Below are 22,027 nucleotides of genomic sequence, written 5' to 3'. Positions count from 1 at the left end.
CAAGCTATTTGTTTGCAAGAATATAATCATTAAAGGTATTCTGATACTATCATCACCATTGATTTGAGCTTTGCATTGTTTAATATCTTTTGACTTTAGTTTCAGTCCGATGCCTGGGTTTCAGTGCTGACACTACATGACACACTTTTTGGTACTTTACTTTGAGAAGTGTGAACAAAGCCCTTACTTTCAAGATGCCAGCCTTCTCAAATGTAAAATGTTGTCTAAAACAAAGCAGCAGACAAGTACTTTGTCTAAAAAAAATGCTCTGCAATGGTTTAAATGATTATTTGAACAGGAAATCCACGACAATTACTCGACGGTTTACAGTAATCTGTGTTGCCAACACATTTTCGGTTGGAACCAAAATAGTATTGTGGCTTGATACACTCATACCGTGTAAAGTGACATCACTGACATAACCTTCAATAGTGGTTTGCGTTGCTATTATAGCTACATCGCAGGACTGCTTATTGTGGGTAAGGGCATACAGCAATTCTTTGCCAAGTAGTGTGATGGAATTTATTTACTTAATGTTTTAAGATGTTTATTTAGTAACTTAAATGATGCTTTTGGTGTAAGTTGTGAAATGTTAGCTGCATAGCATATTGGAATAGGTTGACCTGCTGACACTTCACACTGTTTAGCAGGTGAATAACCATGCTCTGCTACACCTATGCGACAGTCTGTGCCCTGTGTATTTCAGCCATTAGAGGGGTAATCAGGCAGTGTTTGCCCCCTCCTTATGATTTAACGCCTGTATTGCGTACCTTTAATGAGGAAGACAAAGTTGGTTTCTGATTGTTTTTTGAATTTAATTATGGATGGAGATCCACTACTTGAAAATGTGGGGAGACAAGCACCCTAAATTACCATGTAAACAATGTTTTGTGGATGTGATTTAAGTAAAGGCTCTAGTGTTTTCATGGAGTGCAGATTAGATATGGATTGGCCTTTTATATTGCTGATATTGATCGATTGAAAATGCCCAGATCTGCCACATCCATTTAGTTTGCAGTCATACTGGGGACATAAAGCAGCGTTACATATATGAGAATGTCTGTATTCAACCACAGCTTTCTTTAACTGGAAATATGCAGTTGCAGACATAAGATATGGTCTCTTTGGGTTCTGATCTCTGCTTTGCTCCTTGTAGAAAGGGCCCGGCGGTAAGGAGGTGTGAAGGTGAAGAGTGAGAGTTGTCTATTGTTAGTGGCTTTCTTGGCCGTCTTCTGCCACTGCTTTGGCTGTGCTCCAGGCTGGTGTCAGAGGCCTGTAGGTGCTAACTGGGCCACTGTGTCAAGGCCCTTGGGTAAACACAGCAGAGAAGGAGGTGAAAGAGGTACAGGAGGCTTCCCTTTCACTGTAGCCTGCCTGCTTTTCAGTCTGCACAGTCATAGCGCTGCCTGCCAAAATCCCATGTAGTTTATAATAGCATGTGGCCAGGTTGTTTGGCTGCCAAGTCTTCAAACACAAGCTGAGTGTAATCATGTGCTTGTAAGAGGGAGCTACCAGCAGAGGAGGAAGGGAGAAAAAAAGGTCCTGGCTGCTGCCCAGGAAACGTCACATTACACTGAAAGCAGTGCGTTCACAGCTCAGCTTCCAGCATTTACATTCTGCATTCAAGGTTGGACATCCGCCAAAGCTGTTCACTTCCTGAATCACAATCATCACAAGAAACAAACAGTGAGCAGCGTGTCTGTCAAAGCTGCTGGCTTGTAATCCGAAATGTTGTGCTAGTGTACACACAGTTTCCTCGGGGGAAAAACATTATTCCTACTAGCATCAGCAAAGTGCTGTTATGATTGTCTTTTCTTTCAGACAAAATCTGTTGTGCAGATCATGTGTCCAGAGCTGAGATAGCTGTACCTTTCTGGATAAAAGAGTTCTGTAACACATGTGTTGGTCTGTTTGCATAAAGTAATCAAATTGAACAAGCTAAACAAATAGATGTTGATCACATGTCGTATTTCGAGAGATGGAATTGAAAATCAGGCTTCGATTCAATGTTCTAAAAAAAAAAAAAAAAAAAAAAAGGATATACCTCTGACTTTGCATTTGACTCCTATTGTCAGTTTATGCATTTCGCTTTATAAAAGTTAAATATATTTAAGCTTTTGTAATCAGAAATTGGAATCTCAGATTCTTTTTTTTAGATGGTCTCTATCATTGTCAGCAGCACACAAATAACTGGATTTACCTTGTCTTGAATAGAAAGGTTTGTAATAAATCATTTCAGATGACAAAAACACATCGCGCTCTGACTTGTAGCCGATCTGGTTAATAGACAATCACACTGTGAATAGTACTATGGACCATGTCAACTGCAGTCAATAATTTCAAAAGCCGTGTTAGTAAATGATTAAAGAGTGGCACAGAAAATTGAATTATTAACAGCAGGGGCTGTAGTGAATTTAGAGGGTTTTTATAAGAACCATAATGTTGTAGGATGAGAATGTTAGTCTGCTGTTTGATGTCTTTCAGTCGGTGTGATGGAGTGCAGAATTTATTTACTTTGCACTTTATTATATGGCATCAGAAAAATGATCTTGCCTCACCATGTCCATCTCAAGAAGGCACTCAGTGTGATTCTCTATATATGAAATTTACATGATGTATATCAGCTTGCAAGGCTCTTTTCTAGCAGTCATCAGCATATTAATGTGGAACATGGTTCAATAATGTTTGTGGCAGATTTGGGATGCCCCAACCCCCAGTGGAGCCAGCGTTGATTAGCCAGCCATCTGGTCAAACAAAGACATCTCAGGTTTTCCTGCCCTAAATAAATGTGATTAGAAAACCTGGGGAAGCTCCATGCTTCCAGCACAGGGAGGATGTGTGGTCAGATCATTTGTTTAAAAAAAAAAAAAAAGTGGGAGCAACGTTTACTAAATGATTAGTAGCACAAAATTGTTTGCATTTGGAAGCAGCGTTGTTCTCAGCTGATCACAAGTACCTTGGAATAATGCATGTGAACTTAACATGAGTGATCATACGTTTTTATAATTAGACCATCAAATAGAGCTACTTGTGCTTTATGGAGGTAGCATGGATGAAAACACTAATGTTTGGTTGGAACAGTAATGGCATATAGGCTAGCTGTGCACCACAGGAGCTGAAATAACTTAACATTAAGCGTGAGTGAATATGAACCATGTACTCTGCAAACATCTGCTCACCTGTAATTCTGTAATTGGAAACCCTGTATGGCTTTGCATTTATTGGTTTCACTATTCACTGTATATGTGCTTTTGTTGCTGTTGTATTACATTCAGTACAGTCTGTTTGCTCTGTTATCTATGTCATATCCCCTGCTGCTGCTGCAACAACCCAATTTCCCCATGAGAATCATTACACTTTTATCTTATCTGATCATGTATACTGCACCTCTGTGATGCCTGTGTATGGAATAGACCGAAGTATAGAGTATAAAGCAAGCATTTAATTGGGTTCTTTACCATGAGACTATATATGATCAACTTATCATTAACAGATCAAGAATATACAAACCAACAATATGCAAAGTTATCAAGAGCCCATTTTATTTATCTTCTTCACATTCATAGGCTACATCCTTTAAGTGGCCTGTCAGGTGAAGCTAACACAGCTGACAGAACATTACTGACTGTGATAGCGAGTACCATCGCATATGGATGATTACCACACTATCCAGGGCTGCCTTTAAATATAGAATGCCTAGACTTCATGCAGTTTGTCTGTTGTAACAATGAACACAGCTTATTAGAGCTGCTTATTAGCTATGATTACCCTCCCATGTATTGCAGGCAAGACGCAAAATTCATTCTTTTGTCCACTGGCCAAATGGCTAGTGATTGTTCAGACTTAACCAGCCACTCAGTACATTACCATTGTTGTTTTGGCAGGTGATTGAAGCAAATCTACCAGCCACTTGCATATTTTACCAGCATTTGACTGGCTGCTAGTGCTAATTTTGTGCCCTACATGCAGGCATCATTTATAGTCCGTATTGCTATGGAACATTACTTAGGTGGTCACATACAGGTAAAGTGTTGAGTTAGAAAAACTGCATTCTCATTTTCAAACCACTCAAAAGGTATAATGACGAATGAAAAAACAAGTAAGAAGGCACAATTAATAGGGCGGCTTTTAAACTAGTGAATCTGATCACTGCTGGCTAAAATTGGTTGCATAATAATTGCATAACTTCCACAGCATTTATACTCTGAAAGTTTGTTTTCTTAAATTTTGGTTCAATAATTCCCGCACTGACCATGAGTTTGGTCATTCTGTTAAGGTTTCTGGGTGTCTCTGCTGTCTTTTGAGTGTCCAGTAGAGATGTAGTGGCTTGTTGGCCCCTGGAGATGAGCTCCAGATGCGTGACGGTCTGCATCATCCTAAACTGGGTCCCTGGGGGGTACAGGCCTGTCAGAGGTGGAATGCCCCTGCACACTTAACGCTAGCTGAGAGGAAACAGATACCTTTGGCTCTGAACAGAGAAATAGCTCCCTATCGATTAGACTGTACAGAAAGCTGTGAATTGCGCTTATGGTTTGAACATTTGATACAGCAGATTCAGAGAGATAGTCATAACACTAACTCCTCTGATGGAGGAAACCCGGGGAATAACAGGACCGATTTCCCCTACCACCACAAATGCCACACAAAGAAGTCATTTACCCATCTGACTCCAGGCGCTGTGACCTCTGTCATTTCATATGTAATGAAATGTTATGTGTCCTAATAGCAGTGACGTTGTTTTGTTGATTGTGAATGTATCAAGTTCCCGGCACTGTCAGTATAATGAGAATGTATATAAAGGGCTATCAGGTCTGTGTGATGTCTCCAGCTGCCATTAGCATGGGGGTGAAGTGGATGCTTGCTCTTTGAAAGATGTGAGATATGCAAGGTATTTTTAGCCAAAGCTTTTAACCCAGAAGAAACCGCTAATAGCTGCTTTGACCTAAATGCAGCAGTATGGCTTCTTGCTCAAAGCTGCATTGATTACAAGGGGCCCCTAAAAAATAAAATATGGAGATTATGAATTTGTGTCTTTGCAAAATGATATGTGCTTTGCATATTGGAGACAACTGTACACTTCACAGAGCAAAACTAATAGCTTCAAATCAAATTATCCATGAGGGGTTACCAAGGGGGCCCCATGCACGTCTGTGCATAGTTCAGTTGGAAGACTAATCTCTGCAGTCTAGCTTCTTATGGGCCTGAAACACGACTGGAAAGGGTTAACGTATGGAGTACTGTATGTGGTGGCACAGATGTGATTCACTAAAATGTTTGCTCTGCCTGTGAAAGGGTCTTTGAACCAATGAGTGTGAACTTCTGGCCACACCAGCCTATAAACGTTGCATTTGTGTGAGGCAGCGAAAGGGGCCAGCTAGTGTAATGGGGGATGGGGCCTCTGCCTGTGGAATGTGGTGTCTTGGTGAAAGGGCTGGAGCTGAACAAATGCAGTCAGTTTATTTGGCAAACCAGACTTGCTGGTCACCAACAGACATGTTTACCCAGGAACTAAATATGCAGATCCTCCCCTTTCTTTCAGACATAAGTCTTCCTCTCTCTCTCTCTCTCTCTCTCTCTCTCTCTCTCTCTCTCTCTCTCTCTCTCTTTCTCTTTCGCTCTCTCTCTTTCGCTCTCTGTCTCTGTCTCTTTGGGTGTGAAATTGGATAAGGTGAAAAAGTGTGTTGATCATTATAAGTTTTTCTTCTGCATGTGTCTGCCTGCCTGCCTATTTTCATTCTGTCTTTCTATCTGTGCCCCCCCACCCCCCCACCCCCCACCACCCATCTCTTTTTCCTCTGTTTCTTTTTTTCAGCTTTGTAATTGGAGTGATTAATGGAGGGAGGGGTGGTCTTGCCTGAAGGCGTGTTTTTCAGTGGCCTGTTTAGAGGTGCTGAGGCCAGAGCAGGTAGCAACACGTTCTGCCCCTGGACATTTAGCCCCTTGTCCCTGCCACTTTGTCTGCTCCCTCAAAAGCCAGAAATCTCTTCCAGCTACAAACATGATTGGACACTCAGAGGCAGGCATGCCCCTGGGTCCTGTTTTCTGCTGCCAGCCAGCTCTCGTATGATATGTGACCCTTTTTTTTTATGCTCCATAATAATTCTTAATGAGAGCAGAGAATCAGTAGTGGATCTGTTTGTAAGCAGGATGTCAACCATATGTTCCCCAGTACCAGTGAGATTTACTTCCCTGTTGTCGCACATGGAATTACGATTAGCGCAAGCCTTTGTTGGTGGTAGCGCATAGAGAGCTCACCATGATATCTTTACAGTAGTTAGCAGATAAAGGACGCCATCCGCTCAGCCCCACTCCCAATGCACCTGCCCCTCACCCATCAACCCCTCCCCGCTGCACGAGCCACTATAAATGATTCTTGGAGCCCTGCTGTGGGATCAAGGCCCCAATTATTTGATTTGGATTAGAGATTGCTGCCCCCCACAATGCTCGTTTTTACAGGCATGCTGAGAGGAAGCACATTCGCTTTCTTTGGACGACTTAAACTAAAGTCATCGCAGCTCTTGTTCTCCAGTAGATGAGGAAACAGGCTTACTGCTGTAGTAATCTGCATTAATCACAGATCCAGTTCTCTTCACAAATAAATATACAAAGCAACCTGTGTCACATTTTAGAAAAAATGTTATGGCTTTACTAGTGAAGTGTACAAAAAAGCAAGTTTAACTACTGAGCATGTGTGTTGCCGCTTGTCTGGCTACTCACCATTTATCACTATTGTTGGCTGCGATCCAGAATTCTACTAGAGGCCTTGATTGTGATTAAATTACTGCCGCTGTGTCTGTTTAAAAGATTTCCTTTGCTGAACTGTTTTGACAGGCAGCAATTTGGCTAAAAAAGATTAGTCCAGGAATGAGATGTTAAGAGTACCTGTGGGATGAGAGGGGCTCTCCTGTTATTGTGAGGTCCTGTTACTGGTGTACAGGAATGTTGGTGAATTTCACTACTCACCCTCCCGCCTGTGTCTGTATTCTGACAGAGCTCGCACTGAGAGCACAGTGACATTTTGTTACTCTTGATTTACTAGCTGGGGTTGCTATGGGGATTTTGTTTGTATGTGCATGTTTGCAGTTTTTGAGGATAGGTGTGGCTGTTTACACTGTCTTTTTTTGTAGATAACTGCAATTTGATGAGGGTTTGCCATGGAAACCTTTGCTGTGTTAGTCAAAGTTAGTTGTCTTGTTGGAGGTGAAGGGGTTAGGTCACCATGGAAGCTGTGATCCTGCCCTCATCTCAGTTTCCCTGGCGTGGCGGTAGATGACTGAGGATGATGAGTATTGACGTGTGCTGTGAGATTGCGTCCGGAGGGGGCTGGGGACTTCCCTGTGTTTGCACATCCAGTGCTATTGATTTTCCTCCTGTTCAATGACTGTGGCCCAGGGGACTTGGTCTGCAGCATGGAGCTGTGTAGGGTGGGACACAGAGAGCCGTGACGGTAGCTCAGAGTGTGAAGACAGGGGTTAGGGGCATGGCTCAGGGCTAACGGGCCTCTAATATGGCACGTGCCTCTCTTCATTAGGTCTTGTTTAGTCTGCAGGATTAAACTGGCAGGCTGCAAAACAACAACTGTTTTCCGGTCTGCTCCACATATCAGATGTGTCACTTGTTTATTTCTGCCATCCCACCAGTCAGATTCATCCAGCCTGTCATCAAGAGTATAAAAATGACCTTCTTCACACAGGTATATCACTGCTTATACACTGTGAAATTGGCTGCTTACCTTTTATAAAGCACGTGTGAAAATGTACTCAATCCAGTTTTCCCCCTGCTTTTATTATCTAGAAGTGATTCCTAAAGTGGGTCTAACACAGCACGAATTTCCTTAGCTCCATGGCTGCTACTTGAGCCCACTCAACCCTCTGCTGGAAAAGTGAAGGCAAATCACATGATGCTTTTATTAAGAACAAGCCTCTTCATCTAATAACAGCTCCACTATCAAATTGGAGAAGTGCTGTCAACATCCTGAGCAATCAATGCCATCCATCCCCCACTCCCCAAGCAGCAGCCATTAACCCTTCTTGTTCCGGCATGCCTGGCCTCACTAAAATGGTGGCTCTACTCCAGACATCTTTCTATAATGGCTGCGTAGAATTACCCCCAAGCTATGCATCGACATTCAAGTAGGAGTGTGTTGCGTAGTTTGTCCGGTGCAGATGGAGGGATATGCAAAGAATGTCAACTTGTTGCAGACAGAACGTAGTCCACTGTATTGTACGGGAGTAATGGCTCTTGAAAACACAATCCAAATGTATGAATTTCACAACTGGTGCACTCAAAATTCAGTGTTTCAGAAAAAGGAGCCAGATCTTCCTTATCTGAAAAAGAAACATAATTTTTGAGGACATGTAACTGTACAAATTAATGGACTGACAGCACTGTTGTCAGAATAACAAATGGTCACCACCTTGACAACCCACATGAACCTCAACTGCCTCAACTGACCCCCACTCAAAAACCATTTCCATAGAGAGAACTTTTTAGTGACAGAGGTACTTACCAATTGTAGATATGTGGACTGCAACCCCCCCTCTTTGGTCATCTACCTTATTCTTATCCCTGATTTGGCGCTGCGCCAGTCAGTCACGTATGGCCATAATGTGATTAGGCCACCCACTGCCTGGCCAGTAAACCTGCTAACAGCATGAGAGAGAGACAGAGAGGAAACATGGGCTGCTTAAACATATGAAGGCTTCTGTTCATCCTACACCCAGCACAAACACACACCGGCATACGCAGGCAACACACATGCACGTACACACAGACATACTTACTGCTATATTTGAATATTCTTATTTCATTTGACCTAACTGAATTGAAGTTTGGATAAATATACTCACAAATATCTGGCTGTAAGACATATTAATGAGGATGCATCAATTTATCAGCCGCACATTGGCATTGGCCGATATTTGCCTTGTTGACTACCATTGGCCTATCAGCAAATAAGAAGGCATTCAGCGATGGCAGTGGCCGTTTTTATCTGTCATGTCGCAACACTTTTACGGAGGCATAATAGCAGGGCTGGATGCTAACTGGGACAAACCGGGATGCCGTTGGGACAAAAGGACACAGTAAATTCACTGTTGACGCATCAGGAGACATACCCTGTTGTTTCCTTGATAATGCTATATTGTGAACATCAAATCTGTGCAGACGGAAGTTGCATTGAGTTTGTTATGATGCCTTCACGCTCTGATCAGTAAAAATTAGTATCAGGTAAAGGTAAGTTTGAAGGAGAAATTCGTTGATGTTTTCACACACATATTAACAGCTATTAAGAAGCAGTTATAATAATAATAATAATAATAAGATACAGTTTTTCATGGAAAGAAGGTTATTTTAAAGGTTGTTTCATAAATGTGTATGACTGAATTTGTTCAGACACAAAGTCAGTAGTGTAATGAAGAGCACTCTGAAACAATTTTGTTTTTGTTTTGTTTTTTATAATAGAGATGTCTTTGTTTCCCTTGCACAAAAGGAGGAATAAAATAAACAATATAAACCAAATTAACAACAACCAAAAAAACATCTCAATTAGCTTTCTTCTGTCTTCCATTGGCTGTTGGCAAAATTCTTATTTTAAATATAGTTATTGGCACAATTTCATGGTGCATCCCCACATGTTAAAAAAAAGTTTTAAAAATCTATACTGCAGTAACAAAGGCATTTAAATGCACATACATAAACATAAGGACATGTGCTTTAAACATTTGATTTGAGAATGATTATCAGGCAAGCCAAGCCCTCTACGACCCTGTCATGAATGTATGTAGGGTGTGGGAATTTCTTTTTTTAAAGAAGTCATTTTTGGGCGGAGTGCTGGATTTGGTGAAGGGGCTGAGGTGACTGATCATAAGGAGTGGTCCCAAAACATCAGTATCCACTCTAACTTGACAAAAAGCAACATAGTGTTAACATTCCTCAGCTGACCAAGGTCCCAATTCAAGAGCCAACATGTCTATTCATGGTTAACGGCTTCTATGTTCCAATTACTGTGCTTTTTTTGAACCGGCTTCAGAAGTGCAACTGAGCTTATAACAAGTGCGTGAAAACAAGTGACAGCTGAATAACTCTCTGAGACCCAATCACATGCAATCATTGACAGTTGTCCCAACAGTCCCATTGGTTTTGAGATCCAAAAGTTTAATATTAACAGCGTAGACGTCAAGTGAACCACAAAGTGCAGACACTTTTTTGTTGCAGACACCTGCTTGGTTGATACAAGTTGCTTTGGTTAAGGCTGTTGGTTGAAATAATTGATAATTCTGAAGTCTCTCCCTGTTTCGTATTTTGTGCTTCCATATATATTCAGTACCACAGTAGTTTGGTTTTATCTTTCCTCCCAGCTATCCTTGTCATTATACCAGCCATTTGGCATTAGCTTGCCCTTTACCCTTGAAGAGGGCAAACTGACCTTGCTCAGTACAAGAGAGCACTCCACCGTTATATCAAAAGTGATATGACTTTTGTAGCATCATGTGACTTTTGGCTGAACGCTGGAGAACGTTTTGTACTGAACGAGGATTAAAGGCTTGGCCCCTGTAAGTGCATTGACTGTACATGAAATCTGTACATGTTATACACGATCAGTGAGAATACAAGTTCTAAATATCAGTGATTTCATTCATTTGAAAATGGGACGTAAATGTTCCAGTATTTAAACAAACCTCGCTGACCTTGCGCACTTAAGAAAATGCAGTTACAGCTAAGAAAAGTGTGGTGCAGGAAGCCAAAGCCTGACACTGACTGGACACTGGTGTTCTGTCACATTAGACCTTTGTTCTTGATGTTAGGAACACCTTGACCCCTGCACTCCCATAACATAGAGTGTCCCTCTGGGTGGCATGAGTGTGTGTTTGTGTGTGTGGGTGTGCAAGTGGTTTGTGTGTAAACACGTTTGTATTCACCTAACAATCCCAAGGCCAGTAACCCAGCAGCTACTGACTGCTCCTCTACAGTTACATCTGATTCTGGTGAGCTGGGAGTGAATTCTGTTGTTGGCAGGCTTACAGTAATTTACTTTGGATAAGAGCCAGAGAGATCTGTTAAATTATTTTATGTATTAGCTAGACCTTATAAACCACTAAACACAGCTGATCAGTTATTACCAGTAGCACTATCAGACAGTGTGTCCTGTACATACACATACAGATCATACTGTTGTGCAAATATCCTCTCTAAGTACCATTTGATTATAAGAGATCAAATGATGATCAAATACACTGACACACACACAGTTATAAACTGTTATTAATATTCTGTACATAGAAGTTGAATTAGAAATTAGATTAGAAAAGTGCACTTAACTTGCTAACAAGCACAATGATGTGTTTCCCATGCAGCTTTATGGCTCCTTGTTTGGTTACCATCAGTAAGATTACACATTGTCGACCCCGGGGCCATTGAAAAGGGAGCATTAACACGTATAAAAGGTGCCGAATGCAAAGTTTTTTTTCCATGCAAGAACAAGCATGTGAGATTATACATTGCTGCAATCCGAATTATCTGCTGTTATAATCATTTATAATGGTTTAAAGGTTAACAGAGGTGGTCTAATTGTGTGCAAAGGTCTGTAAGGTCTTCAGTGTTCTGTACCATATATTTACCTTCACGTGACGATACTGTTGTATCTGTATGACATACTGTAGATAATGTAAGTTGACGGCGAAATGCATTTTGATAAGGAAGGAGCTGTGTTTGTGAACTTATTTAAATGCAGTATATCTGCTGAGAAGCCAACAGGAGAAAATAAAACCCTTTTTTGAAAAGTGATTGAACTCTCACTTTTTAGAGGATAGTAATCTAATGTCTTTGAGGATTTGAACATTGGACTTCAAATATTAGTTTTTCCACACTGACAACGTAGCATTTTGGAACTAGACTTTTCGTGTTAGTTTGAGAGGGAAAATACATTTTTGTCTTTCACCTTTATTGATGTTGTTAGTATGCAAGTTAATTTCCACCCTTATATTGGTTTATATTTTGGACACTTTTGTTGTTATAAAGAGAGAGTGTTAGCTCATTTTGTAACAAAAGTCCTCATGTTTTTAACTCTACCCTGACGCATAGCATTAGCAGTGGGTTTGCAAGTTGATGGCTGATGAGTATTTGTTTAGAGAGCATGAATGTTGACAACCGTTACACGTACAGAGAGTGAGAGGGTGAAAATGACTTGCTCTCAGGGGCCTTGACAACCTTTGCCCTCCCGGCTCTCGTTTCAGGCCTTGTAATTGCCACTGACCAATGGGCTCCCGTTTGAAACTAGACCCAGGGCTGCAGCTATTAACGTCCCCCTCCAAACGGATCTTGTTTTGATTCCTGATGCTTTTATAGGTTTTGTCTTTAGGAGACATTCCTGGTCGGCACATACCGTGCACCCCTTTCTGCCCCTATTTTCCTTCCTTCCCGTCTTGTGGGGCCATTGCCCCCCTCTCTCCACTCACAAACATACACACAGCCATGATCAACCTTTGCACATGTGTGGGTGTGTGTGTATGTATGTGTGTGCGCACGCTAGGGCTACTGACCAGCCCACCCTCCCCTGGCCCCTCCTGACAGCCAGCTATACTCCATGAACTTGGCCACCCGTCACAGCTGCGTTAAGATTGAGGGATGGGGGGCCCTTGTATCCAGCTGGGTCGGAAGACATGGGTGGGGGCAGGGCAGGCCCAGATGCAGATGGTTTAGGTCAAATGGAGATGTTTGAGGATGAAGGGGGAGGGGGACACAGGAGCTCAGGGGCACAATAACTCCAGAGGTTACTCCTCCAACCTCTGGAAAAATGCACTCTTGGAGTTTGGGGATATATTAGTTTTCATGTTTGTTTTGCTGAATGTTGGTAGCTGTTGGAACTAGCTTGGAGTTTGCTTCAAATTTTTTAAGCCCCACGTGATATTTTGACCTGATGGGATCTTTGTAGCTAAAAAATCTAATGAACACATATTAGTGAAAAACCTTTGAGGTTAAAGTCCATTCTTTTGAATTGCAAATGTACATCTACAATGAAATCAGGAAATGTCCTCTCTTTAGGGACCTTGTTGCATGACATGAGCCCTACTCTCTCTCCCCACACCTGTCTGTATCTCTACCGTCACAATCCAAGTTGAAATGCCACAAGAATAGTCATATTAATAGATAATTATGTTACTTTTGAAAGACTTAATGACACTTAATGATATGAGAACCCTGCACACTTGATCCTCTCTGTGTGTGTTTGTAGCAACTTTCTATTTGTTTATTGACCTTATCTGTGTTTTCTCTCTTGTCTGTTGTAGAATGGGAGTGCAGGCTGGGTGGATGAGGCTGACAGTAGCAGAGGAAGAGGAGAGGCCTCCAGAGACTTTGCTAAGGTAAGGGTTTGGAAACTGTTCACCAGGTGGCTTCAGTGGGTTCAATCATTGAACAAACAAAAGCCTTTGCAGCAATTACATAACATTCATTCTTATGAAAGGCAAACTAGTGGAATTTGTGAATAGATCAACCCTTTGACACACTCCAAATGCAGAGCTGTACATATATTTTTATGACCCTGAAAATCCAAGCTGTCAAGAACTAGCACTGACCAAGACTGCAGGCTCATCACTTCCGTTAAAAAGTTGCGCCTGAACACCACAAAGATAACAGCCAACGGTCAGCTGGCTGTTGACATGCATGTATGTTCTGTGTCTATGTGAGAGGAAATGACTAGTCAGTATTTGCACTACAAAAAGCACTGCAGAGACAAACAAAACTAAATAGCCAACAGTTTTCACACTGCTGTTAATATGATTGATCAGATAGAGAATATGTCCGGTAAAAATGTTGCAGTTGAAAGATTTTTTTATGCTTTGCACTGGCATCGTCAGCTTATGGTCTTATTTTGAAAAAAGGAAAGAATACACTGTTCCCTCTAGTGCCAATTTAGCACGCTGAACGTGCTATACAAATAGAGCCTACTAAGTTTCTGTCTTCTCCTTTAGTTGTATGAACTGGACAATGACCCCAAAAGGAAGGAGTTTTTGGATGACCTCTTCACCTTCATGCAGAAACGAGGTAGGAGTACTCTCCAGAAATCCACACTATTTAAAGCAGCCGCTCCTCACTTGCACTCTGGAATCACATACACTTTCTTTTACTTGTGTGAGATCCAGCAGATTGGCATGCACTTAAATATTGGATTTTGAGTTGGGATTTACGTGAAATTCAAATGAGTTTTCTAAGGACATTAGGGTCCTTTTCTATAAACATTTTCTTTATTTTCTAAATACAATACAAACATTTCAGTTTGGTGAAAATAGAGTTGTTGTGAAAGTATATTTTGTCAATGGGTTCCTGACTGAAAACATCTGGTTTCAGTTCTATGGTTTCAATTCAGTATCATTTTTAAATTAAAAACTACATTCTGTAACTCGCAGGACATATATAGTGTTTCACCTTTGCAGTAAGAATTGCTGTTAAGATTTGCCACAAATGTGACATTGGTCGGAGTTGATTCTCCTCCTTCTGCCTATGTGGAAAAGCAAATACCACACGACTTCCATTTCTTAAGAGTCATTTCCTGTCTCTGTGTGAGGAGGGGTTTCTCTTTTTTTACAGAGCATCTGGAATTTCACTGTAGATTGGTGTTATGCCAACAGCACAAATGGTTTATTCAGTCATTCAACTGTTGGAGACTCTACAAACTGTGCAATGATAAAAGTACAGATACTTTAGTTCTCTCCCTTGTGGCTTTGGGGTTCCAAATACATTTGCTTCTCCCATGGTTGTCAAGTTTGCTATGTCACTGATCAACTCAAAAAACATGCTGTAACTCTCACTGGCTAAGAAATCCTTTACTAATTCCCCTCCCTGGAGTAAAGGCTTTAAAGGGTCAGCAGGTGAGATCTGCCCCCGTTGATCCTGTGGTTCTGCAGTATCAGAGTCAAGCGGATCTGGCACTGGCCTAACTTATTTAGTTGGCCAACAGCCGGGGAGGCTCAGCTGACCGCGTGCTGCTTTGACACTGCCTACAAGACCCCTCTGACCAAGGGAGATAATGCACTTAGGCTTCTATCAGACAAATCTGTTGCCAAGCAAGTTACATGGCTTGAGCAATACCTCCCAAGGTGAATCACAATGTTATTACAGTGGTGCATACTTTACATTATGTTTTGGCAGGCTATGATGGGTGATGATGGTCTTTGAGCATGTGTGTGGTTCATGCTTCATTATGTTTTGTCACAGGCTATGATGGGTGACACGATACGTATGCGAGTGTGTATGTGAGTCATAGTTTGTTTTGTCAGACTGTGACGGATGATGATGGTGCGTAAATTTGTGTAGATGGGTCCATTTGCATTGACGTGCATGTGTGTGCTTGTATGCATATGTTGGCTCACATTCACAAGAGAAGCAGCTTCTGAGGGTCTGGTCTGGTCTTAGCACCCGGGGGTCTTGTTTGGAGGGTGATGAATTAAGCCGAGTCAGCGAGAGGGAGGGACAGGATCTGTCAGGGCCCTGTTAGCATCTCTGTCCAGTGGCAGACGCTGGGAGTGGTTGGCTGACCCTTTACTCACGCTGGTCAGACAGAGAAATCCATCAAGCTGACTAAAATGCCACCTGACGGCAGATAACTGGCTGATTGCAGCGTACCATGTCACATTATTTTCACTAAATTTGTGTTTACTTATAGCAGGAAGAAATAGGTTGACTTTGAAGTGGAAAAAAAACCTGTCCTTTTTATTTTCTCATTGTTGTGTTTTAAGTAAAACAAATATGGAATGTATTATAATATAGATTTAAAAAGAGAGAAAGAAATAAGCTTTTAAAATCATCCCACCTCAAAGCAAAGAAAACAAAATTCACTGATAACAAATTGAAAACTAGAACTCTATGTTAAACCCAGAAATATAGAAACTAGAACTAGAAAGAATTAGAAAAGTAATTTACATTTTGACTAACTTGTTTAGCTAAATTACATTTCCAGAGTGAATTATAGTGAGTGCAACTGGAATCGGCTTGCATAGATCAAGTTCCTGTATCATCATCATTACATGTGACCAGTAGTGAGGGATTGCAAGGGGTCAGTGGCCGACAACAGTTGAAACAAATGTTACTTTGTCTCCAGAGAGCTCATCTATAATACAGAAGTGTGAGGCAGAGGAAAAAGAATATGGTGAGAGATAGTAGGTTTGTTTTCATTTGGAAAAAGTGAAAGAGCACCAGAAAATAGTCATAGTTATTACTAGTAGGCTGGAAATTGAAGTGCCATGGCTGCACTGTGCGGCAGAAAAGGATGTAAGATATGACAGGGCCATTGCTATTGACATTAGGTAACTGTTGTGCAGGAGGGTAGGGTATAATTTCAGCTACTCTAGAGTGAGTTCTTCGCCCCTCCCTTGAGACGAAAGCACTTGGCTGACCTGCTGTCTCTCAAACCAGGATTCTAATCACAGGGAACAAATTGCTTGGTTTTATTCCCTTTTTACTGTTAGTGCCAAGAGTATAAGAGATGAAGTGCAGGCCTTGCTAAGCTCTTGTTAATGGCACCCTCTAATTACAGACCGTATGCCTCATTCCATTTCACCTCATAGATATGGGTTCAAGCTTATTGCACTCTTTTTAAAAAATGAAACAGTGTTCAGAGAGCCTTTTTAATTTAATGTCTCTGTGTGAAAGAAGGGGGATAGGTGAAATGGCAGCCTCTTCATTTGACTAATTTCACAGGCTGACTGCTTAAAAATACTACCTCATCTTGTGAAGCCGATTGGTTGGAGAAAGACAAATGGTGAAGTGCTTTTCCCACCTCATTGTGGGGCCTCCAGGCCTTGAGAGGAAAGCAACAGCGGAAGGAAAACTTACGAGGGATTCCCATTTCCTGCCTCTGCGCTTAAAAACAGGCACGTGTGTGTGTGTGTGTGTGTGTGTGTGTGTGTGTGTTAATGGTTGAGGAATTTTAGCAGCTGTCCTAAAGACTGTCTGTGCGTAAAGGGGCCCATTGATGGGCTCTGCATCACGGACATGACAGAAGATACATGTACAAACCTTTACTTCCTTGGCTCTTATTTCTTTGCTACAACATCCATTGCTGGATCCCTTTCGCTTTCACCATTGACCTTTGTTCTGTTGGTTGCTCATAATTTTAAAGACGAAGCTCAGCCTTATCCTCCTTGAGAACCTCCTGGCATTCACTGTAGATAAAAACGTCAGCTAATGGCTTGACATGTAAATGTAATGTAAATGTGCTCGGGCTGCTCATGTTGGAAAAGTGTGGGTGGAGGATATTATCCTTCATGAGTAGCGCCAACATCACTGTTCATCATATCCATTACAGGTTTTGCTGTTTCACGCCCACTGGGAGTGCAGAGAAAAGCTTTGATGCCATTAACCACCTCAAAGGTTCCGATTTAAGCAGATGGGTGAATGTTTGTTTTGGCTTGACACCCGGCCACTTTCTCATTCGGGACGGGGGTTTGGGGCAGGAGGTGGGGTTATGAAGAGGTAATCGAGGGGGGGAGCGGTGAATGAGGCTGCGGGAGCTACGGGCACGCAATAAAGGGAAAAAAAAGAGGAAGAAAATAAAAGAGTGATGCAGCCAACTGCCTGTCAGCGCTGTCCACTTGAGATGATTAATGGCCACAGGCTGTGATGGACAGAGCCAGAGAGAGAGGCTCCTGTTCAGTGAAATCACCAGTCGAGAAAGGAGGGGGTAACGGGGGGGTAAAGACAAGTGTTTTAGCTCCTTCTACTCCAGCCAGAGAACCCCACACGTTGTGGTCAACAAAGGCTAGATCCATCCCAGTGTGACACACTTAATGGGAAGTGTAGATTCAGCTTAAGAGGGACCACATGGTGTTCTATCGCTGCTTTGAAGTTATTTTAGGGGAAAATCCCTGCGTAGTAGATTTAGGTCTGTTAATAGTAATAAAGTGGTAAGCCAGACTTGTCTGTGCCACTAAGTTGCAGCAGTCTTGATGAGGCTGGAGAAAGATATACAGAATTAGAGGATCAGGGGGGAAGGAAGGGGAGATAATGATTATAATGACGATATCTCATTTAGTTGCAGCTCCACAGTTAAACCTACTGGCAGTGGCTCTGCCCTGTTTGTTTCTATGAATCTTTACTGTGGCTGCCAGAAATGTTTTCAGGGGCCTTACGTAAAAATGAGCTTGTCAGTGTTTTAGAGTCATATTTGACCTTCAAATTTTATTTTTCTTTAACTGAAACGAAAAAAACAGGAACTGCCATTATTGGTTTACTACAAACAAGATGAGGCTGCTGGGCCACTTACATTTGAAAAGCCCTGAAAAATATGATTTGTATCAAAAACTAAAACAGTTCATGCTCTGCCAATTTTCTACATTTGAAGATAATAAGTTCAGGTCTTGGTTGAGCTGGATATTTTTTGTGGTGTGGGAAGAGTGGCCTCCCAGCAGGACATCAGAGGAAGTTCTCTAACTGTAACCCTGAGACCGAGAGCTCTGTCCACACCAATTACACCATGAATGGGCTCTGGGGGATCCATGTATGCATTATATTACTCCCCCGGTCAGCCTCACACTGGCCCTCGTAACAGGCGGGCCCTCTGTACAAACACCACACTACAATAGGAACATTCTCTGGCTCTTTGATATGGCCTCATTTTCCTTTAGTTAACACCCCACAACTTCTGGAAAGTGGCAGCACCTGGTTGGTTTAACAACAAAAACACTGGGTATTGTGAGCACATTTGTCCATTTTAGATAGTGTTGGATTGCAGGTGAAATGGTTTTCATTTGGGATTAACTGTTTGAACAGCCACTTTGCTGCACAACTATAACTCAATCTAATAGTTGAATCTGTAATTGTGTAATCAACTTATTTCAACTACAGTAGCTTTTATACTGTGAATCAATAAAGATGCAAATCTCAAAATGGATGCATTTCTCGAGACTCAAGAAGCGTGTTCTGCTTAGAATGCAGCCATAAAATGTAGTTAGGAAATGACATTTCGTCCTCTCTTGTCTTTCTTTCTGTCTCCGTCCCCTTCCTCCTCCTCTGCACCCACCCCATTCTCCTTCCCCCTCTGTTTATTGTGCTACAGTTACAACCACTGAAACTTGATAACACCATGGGGGATAGGGGCGGAGGGCCGCACTGTGGCCTGCTTGGTGAAGTTGGGGGGGAGGAGTTGGATTAAGGGGCCTCCTGTCCTACACGGGATGATTAATGATCTCCAAAAAGTAGGGGCCGACCTTTTTGATAGGGCAATGCTGACGGACCGCAGACAAGGGAGTGACCGTCGCGTGTCTGTATGTGTGAAAAGGGAGAAAAGAGAGGATGAAGAGGGCAGACAGGGAAACCACAGTAGGAGATGAGGACAGACAGGGTGCTTGGGTGACAGAGGAGAGGTTAAAGGAGGCATCGGCAGGCTTGCGTAGAAACAAGGCCATGCTCTGTCATTTCCCTTTGAAAGCACTTCGTCAGTGGGCTAAAACTGACCGAGCTCACCAACCAGACAGAAAGATAATCAGGCAAAAATACTAAAAGACCAGCACTGGTAGCAAAGGGCCCCTACTCTCAGGAAAGGGTGGGGACCCAAATGATACACAGATTCCAACCGCTGCTTTCTAATCATTACTGCAAGACAGACTCTAAAAGAAGAAGCAAAACTATTCTTATTGGACACATCCTCCACTGCATTTGTGATCAAAGATTTTGTGGTTACCGTGTTGATATATGTGAGGGCTGAGAGTATCTTTGCTTTTGGTAAACTCCACCCGTTGGCTGGCAAATTACAGCCCAGCCTTTGGGGAGTGAGTTCATCCATGGTGGTTATGCTCTTCTCTTCCTTCAAAACAAAAGGAAATAGTAGTTTTCCTGATGTTTTTTTGTGCTGGGGTGTGTTGGGAGATTTTAGATTAGAATCTTAAAGACTTTGTAAGTTTTTGTTTCTGTTTGTTTCTTACGAACCAAGACTACCCTTTGTGTCTCTTCCTCTCTCTGTCTCTTCATCCCAACCCCCAATCGGCACTGCCTCCCTGTTATTTCCTCTGTCATTTAGCCAGACTGTTCCGCAACCCTGGATTGCCACTGTGCTGTCCATCTTTAATTACGACCATACTGTACAGGGATTTGAGTCTCTAAGCTGCAGAGCTGGGAGATTCTTAATCACCATGCTCATAAGTAACTGAGCAGGGAAGAGGACGAGTGCAGGCCTCAAGCAGATTCATGCTTCCCTGCGAGGTCATTGGTCACGGTAAAAATAACACAGGCTCCACAGATCCATGCACCTTGTTCTGGCTTCGTTGGAATACACTCACAATTTCCCTGAAAACCAAATGCGGCAATCAAATACTATTAAATATCTACAAAAGAAATGTGAAGGGGCTAGTCAGTTAAAACACAAGCTGTTTTTTAAAATGGTATTGCAGCCTAAAAAATCTGAAATGTTGCTGAAACTGAGGCAGCAAGCATTCATTCCCACCAACAAACATCGTCCTTGTGATACAGGGGAACTTTCTAAAAGGGCATATAGTGAAAAAGGCCTAATGATATTAAACATATCCCTGCATGAAAGGCTTGATGGGACAAAGGTGTAAAGAAGTGATATATCTATTTTAATGAATTAAAATTGTAGGAAGAAAACAGACAATAGTAATATTATTATTTGGGTAATAAAAGATAAGCCAGGACTTAAAGTTATGAGTCAAGAAAAGCCACAAAATCTGATTTATTTTGAAATACAGTTCCCTTGACAGTATTTGTCTTATTGTACTTTTCATTTGAAATATTGAACTATTTTTTGTGGTGGCTTTAAGCTGTTCCCATGCGAAGCTCTCCCGTGATCAACAAATTTCCCAAACTTCTGCTATCTCTGCATATCTGCGTGTCTTGCTTCTCCATCTGTGTCCTGTGTGTGCTCTTAAAGCAATGTTTCCTGGCCTCCACACCCCTGTGATGGATGGTATGAAACACATTACAGCCCCCAGAGGAGCCCTACACCAATACAATAGCCCTGAGCTCACTTCCAGTGCAGCTCTGCGGCAGTGTTGCATAAGCCACACAGTAACGGAGATTTGAGTGCAAAGGGGCCTAATGGAAAACAAGATGCTTGATTTGAGGGAAGAAATGGATGTGAAACACACTGGTGCCAAATGGTGTTGCCTTTTTGTGTGGTTTGGGATAAATGGGGTTAAGATAATGGTCAGTTAACAAGTTATGATAGATGAGTGTGAAAAGATGAGTTTTCATCATTTGCAACGAGGCTTAAATCTGACTTTTCATGCTGTATACAGCACATCATGATCCATTTCCTTACGTTTCATTCTGGTGTGTAACTTAAAAGGGTACTTTGCTAATTTTCAACCAGCTTTGTTTTAAAACATTACAGAACTGTAGTAAACCTTCCTACATTGAACCAGTGCCTATGTATCCCTCCTCAAACCCGGTGGAACTCCACTGGGTGACGTAATTTACGTCATCTGGTGGTACGAGATTGAGATTGTGTCTGGCCAGGCAGCTGCCTTTTTTTTTTTTTTTTTTTTTCTTTTAATTGTTTAAAACTGACGTGTTCGCATGGCATCACCACCAGTGGGAGCGTTGCGGCTCAGTGCATTCTGATAGTTGTAGGTGTCCTTTTTCTCTGTTTTTTTTTTTTTTTTTGGTCCTGTAGGATCAATTTCAAAAGTATTTGCATCTTTCTACTGCATAGACAACCTAATTTTATTAAAAGGCCATCTTTCCAGTAGTGAAATATTTCTTTAAGGCCTTTGCAAACCAAGTCCATATTTCTTGTGTACTTTTTTTTTTTTTTTTTTTGTCTTTTGATTTGTCATCTGATAAAAATCATTATGCACAGGAAACTTGCACACTGAGCCTGATGCGTTTAAATGGCAAAATGGAAAGACACATTTGCCCTATTGTTTCTTGCCACTGGAGTTACCTCCCTAGTCTGTTGCTACTCTCTGCATTTGGCATATCGTACAGCGACCACTTGAGTAATAAAATGATATGGCTATTAAATTATACTCTGCTGTAAGCATCATTGCTGTAGTCCATTTCTTGATTGGCTAATGCT

The 22,027-nt window shown here is 41.8% G+C and overlaps 1 protein-coding gene across 3 annotated transcripts in view; it reads left to right on the top strand.

Moving 5' to 3' along the window:
• The window catches only part of LOC117247566 (AT-rich interactive domain-containing protein 3B), a 59,133-nt gene that overhangs the window by 15,808 nt on the left and 21,298 nt on the right, over window positions 1-22,027 (top strand). For all 3 annotated transcript variants that reach the window (XM_033612259.2, XM_033612185.2, XM_033612332.2), the window contains exons 3-4: window positions 13,287-13,361; window positions 13,971-14,043. In XM_033612259.2, coding sequence (XP_033468150.1) covers window positions 13,287-13,361; window positions 13,971-14,043 — 148 coding nt within the window. The remainder of the gene's footprint in view (window positions 1-13,286; window positions 13,362-13,970; window positions 14,044-22,027) is intronic.

The sequence above is a fragment of the Epinephelus lanceolatus genome, chromosome 2, assembly GCF_041903045.1.
Source record: "Epinephelus lanceolatus isolate andai-2023 chromosome 2, ASM4190304v1, whole genome shotgun sequence".
Lineage (NCBI taxonomy): Eukaryota > Metazoa > Chordata > Actinopteri > Perciformes > Serranidae > Epinephelus > Epinephelus lanceolatus.
Note: the sequence above shows the minus strand (reverse complement) of the source record. Positions and strands in the feature narration are given on the sequence as shown.